We start from the raw sequence: 4320 nt of genomic DNA on the forward strand, positions 1-4320 counted from the left end.
AAAATTAATATTTTTTTGTAATGAGTTTGATATTAAGAAATCGTCTCATGAAATTAATATGTGAGACAATTTTATAAGTATTTTTGTGATACTTTTGCCTAAACCGGATCTCTCAATTAATTTATATAGTAACTACCAAGTGTTGGGTGTAATAATTGTCCATACTCGATAGAACGATCGAATTGTAGTGTTTGAGTTGTTGTGCGGTTTAAAAGATTTGAGTTGCTCAATTACTACTAGCTATAGCTTTTGATAAAGCGACAAACACTCAGTCGTACAATGGATATCAAAGCCAATGTTACATATTTGATTCTCATGTATTACAAGGAATGCAATTATTGAAACGAAGATTGTTGGTTGCAATAATTGTCCCTACTTAGTAGAGCGATCGAATCTTGATGCTTGAGCTGTTGTGTGGTTTAAAAGATTTGAGTTGCACCATTACTATTAACTATAGCTTTTGATAAAGCGACAAACACTCGATTCTACACCAAATATTTAGTTTAGAATACTTTTTTTCTCATGATATACTAATTCTATTTCATGTTCAAATTTAATTAAAAATAATAATAATTAGTGTGAAAATAAATTTGTATTTGATATAAAAATGATACAACCATTGGGGAAATGTGAGCTATATTAAAAAAAAAACATGGGGAAAGAGATGGGGAGGATAAAATGGTAACTGACCACCCTCCATTTAACTTAACCACGGTTACTTTCCAGTCCTTTCAAACACATGCACCACCGTTGGAATTCGGGCAACCAATTTCGGGTGCTGCCCTTTCTTTTTCCTTCACTCCGAGCCAAACGATAGCTCTTCGTTTTCACTTCTCCAGCTGTACGCACACTGGAATTGTTGGTCGGTAATTTCTCTGTTTTATATCGTATTCTTTCTTCTTTTTCTCTGTGCTTTTTGGTCTTGCATGTCTATTTGGATTTGTAAGATCTGAGATCTGAGAGTTTACTTGTTTTCTGCAAAAAGTGTTGAATTTTGTGGAAGAGCTGAGACGGGTCTTTGTTGGATTGGATTTCATCAGTGTTATTTGGAAATTGGGATTGATTACAAAGACTGAATTTTTAATTTGTTTTTAGTTTTTTTTTTATTAGTGGGTTGTCTTGTGGGATGAGATTAGATTTCGGGATGGAGGCTGTTGGGTGGAATGTTGAGGATAAGGCCATGACGGCGGCGGTTTTAGGAGCCAAGGCTTTTGATCACTTGATGTCGAGCTCCGTTTCTGCTGAATGCTCTTTCATGACGTTGGGGAATGATGAGAAGTTGCAGAATAAGCTGTCAGATCTTGTGGAACGCCCAGGTTTCGCCAATTTTAGCTGGAATTATGCAATCTTTTGGCAGCTTTCGAGGTCTAATTCCGGGGATTTGGTCTTGGGCTGGGGAGATGGGTGTTGTCGTGAGCCTCGCGATGACGAGGAGTCTGAATTTACCCAGATTCACAATATGCGACTTGAAGATGAATCCAAACAAAGAATGAGGAAAAGGGTCCTCCAGAAGTTGCATACTTTGTTTGGGGGAACCGATGAGGATAGTTATGCCTTTGGATTGGATAAGGTTACGGATACGGAGATGTTCTTCCTGGCTTCCATGTACTTCTGCTTTGCTAGGGGAGAAGGGGGTCCTGGAAAATGTTTTGGGTCAAATAAGCATGTCTGGTTGTTGGATGCTTTGAAGTCTCCGATTGATTATTGCGTGAGATCCTTTCTTGCAAAGTCGGCTGGTATGCAAACTATCGTTTTGATTCCAACAGACATTGGGGTGGTTGAATTAGGGTCGGTGAAATGTATCCCGGAAAGTTCAGAGATCTTAAAGGAGATTCGATCTTCCTTTTCCTCAATTTCGCCACATCTTAGTGTCAAGAAAGTCGGACCTGTGGCCAACCAAAAAGATGTGGATGATCCCATTTCTAATTTGGTAAGTGGAACTCGTTCAGAAGTCGTCGCCAAGATTTTCGGGCAGGATTTAAATTCAGGTCGTATGCAATTTATTGAAAAACTCGCTGTTAAGAAAGTGGAAGGCAGGGCATGGGATGCAAATGTAGATGGGCTCAGGCTGCCATTTGCAAAAACTGGAAATGGTTTTCATGGCGCAACATGGACTCAGTACAATAATGTAAAGCCGGGGAACCATGCGGAGATTTATAGCCCTCGCCCTGCAACCAAAAATCTTCACGAGCATATCGGTGGGCCAAGGAAAGAGTTTCGGCTGAATAATACTCAGAATCAAAAGCCAGCAAAGATGCAGATTGATTTTACTGGAGCAACCTCGAGGCCATTAGTTTCCCAGACGCATAGTGTTGACTCTGAGCACTCAGATGTAGAGGTTTCATGTCAGGAAGAGCAGAACGGGTTATCGACAGAGATGAGGCCAAGAAAGCGCGGTCGGAAGCCTGCCAATGGACGAATGGAGGCTCTCAATCATGTAGAAGCAGAGAGGCAGCGACGAGAGAAGCTTAACCAACGTTTCTATGCACTGCGAGCAGTTGTGCCAAATATTTCCAAGATGGACAAAGCTTCTCTCCTTGGAGATGCAATTTCTTACATAACTGAACTACAGACGAAACTTAAGAACATGGAGTCAGAGGGAGAAAGACCTAGAAGCATACCAAGGGAAGCATCATGTTTAGAAGCTAAGACAAGCACGGAGATGCAAGAATCGGTTCCAAGAATCGACGTCCAAGCCAACGGTGATGACGTTACAGTGCAGATGAGCTGTCAATTGGATGCTCACCCTGTGTCCAAAATCTACCAAGCAATCAAGAATGCGCAGGCAACTATTGTTGACACAAAAATGGCCGTTGGGAGTGAAAAAATATTTCACACATTCGTTGTAAAATCTGTAGGATCAGAACCGCTGACCAAGGAGAAGCTGATAAATGCGTATTCCCATGATTCCAACTCCTGGCAGCCGTAGTCATCTGTTGGATAACTACAAATATTGCCATTGCCAAATACCATGTGGTAAAATCAACATGGAAAACTATTTTGCAGACTTATACAGCAGATAATGCTTAGCATTAGAAGAAAGAATGTAATTTGGCCCACTAGGGTAACAAAACATTATTTGATTATAAGTATATATACATCACTTATTGAATATATAAAGTTTAACGGGAGATTTCATTAGTTCCCTTTCCCCTACTTCTGTCTGTTTCATTGTTATTCTGTTGCTGTTATTCGGTATTTGTATCCCTTACATTATTTTGGTCGCCATAATCTTTGCCCTCATTCTTTATTTACTAGTGATATGCTTGATATGTTCTTGAAATCTTGGTGGTTTGAAATCACACATTAGATTTGGTCAATGGCATGATATTTGGCAAATTCATGTGTGTGTATAGATAGGAGAAGATGAATCACCAATGCCAATGGTTGGTTTGATTTTTTTTAGTCAATGTTGTTAAATTAAATATTTATTTCAAAATTCAAATACAGACTCATTTTTGTGAGAGCACAGAATATATGTATTGTAAATCTTTTTGGTAAGAGAGTACAAGCATTTTCCGAGGAAGGTGGGTTGTGCTTCCTATATTCATGTTTTTTGACTTTGAAGAAGGAATGCATGTGAACAAGAGAGTAAAATAGCATGAGCTCTTTCGAGAACGTGTGGCACGTGGGGGAACAACTATTTAGGTGTAAGACATGCCATACTAAAATTTAATATGGGGAAATTCGACGATCATCCACCTGTCCGGGGCATGTGACGACATGTGACACCGGACGAAGATCTCCCCATAAAATTTCCTATTATAATGCCATATACTTTAGTATGTTTATTTTAATTTCCTTTCTTTTTAAAATTTGAACATGAATGATTGATTCTCCTATCCTTCGTGAAATTGTGTGGAAAAAAAGAAAATTTCAATAAAAAGAAAAATTGCGAAAAAATATTCTTTTCCTACCAAAATCATAGTTTGACTATGTAAGAAAAGTATAATATTATTTTTAATAATTGAAGGGTGAGTTATCAATTATTATTTGATATTTTAATAATCATATTATGTAAGAAAAGTATAATATTATTTTTAATAATTGAAGGGTGAGTTATCAATTATTATTTGATATTTTAATAATCATTGTATAACTTATTTCATATATAATCCTATCATCCCACGGTAAAGATAAATAATTTTATTATCTTTTAACTTAAGATATTAGTTTCATGATCACAACTATTATCAAACCATCATCTCTCATATTTATTGAAAATTTAGAATTCGGTTCTAACAGATGATACTAGTCCGTGTGCAGATCTCAAATTTATTTTAGGACTGAAATCACAAAAAAGACCGTTATAAGAGGGTC

At 37.5% G+C, this 4320-nt stretch overlaps 1 protein-coding gene across 2 annotated transcripts; it reads left to right on the plus strand.

Moving 5' to 3' along the window:
* Nucleotides 1–658: 658 nt before the first annotated feature.
* On the plus strand, nucleotides 659–3164 carry LOC140811647 (transcription factor MTB1-like). Of its 2 annotated transcripts, none has more exons than XM_073169673.1 (2): nucleotides 659–862; nucleotides 1111–3164. In XM_073169673.1, the coding sequence occupies exon 2, from the start codon at nucleotides 1127–1129 to the stop codon at nucleotides 2927–2929; it is 1803 nt and encodes a 600-aa protein (XP_073025774.1). In that variant the 5' UTR covers nucleotides 659–862; nucleotides 1111–1126; the 3' UTR covers nucleotides 2930–3164. The 2 variants fall into 2 exon arrangements, with proteins under 2 accessions (XP_073025774.1, XP_073025773.1); XM_073169672.1 differs by having other exon boundaries at nucleotides 719–862; nucleotides 986–3164.
* The last annotated feature ends 1156 nt before the right edge of the window (nucleotides 3165–4320 follow it).

Source organism: Primulina eburnea, chromosome 14 (assembly GCF_022965805.1).
Source record: "Primulina eburnea isolate SZY01 chromosome 14, ASM2296580v1, whole genome shotgun sequence".
In the NCBI taxonomy this organism is placed as follows: Eukaryota; Viridiplantae; Streptophyta; class Magnoliopsida; order Lamiales; family Gesneriaceae; genus Primulina; species Primulina eburnea.

Excerpts from the sequence above, each read along its gene's own strand:
- LOC140811647 (XM_073169673.1), top strand. The coding sequence starts at position 1,127 with ATGAGATTAGATTTCGGGATGGAGGCTGTTGGGTGGAATGTTGAGGAT.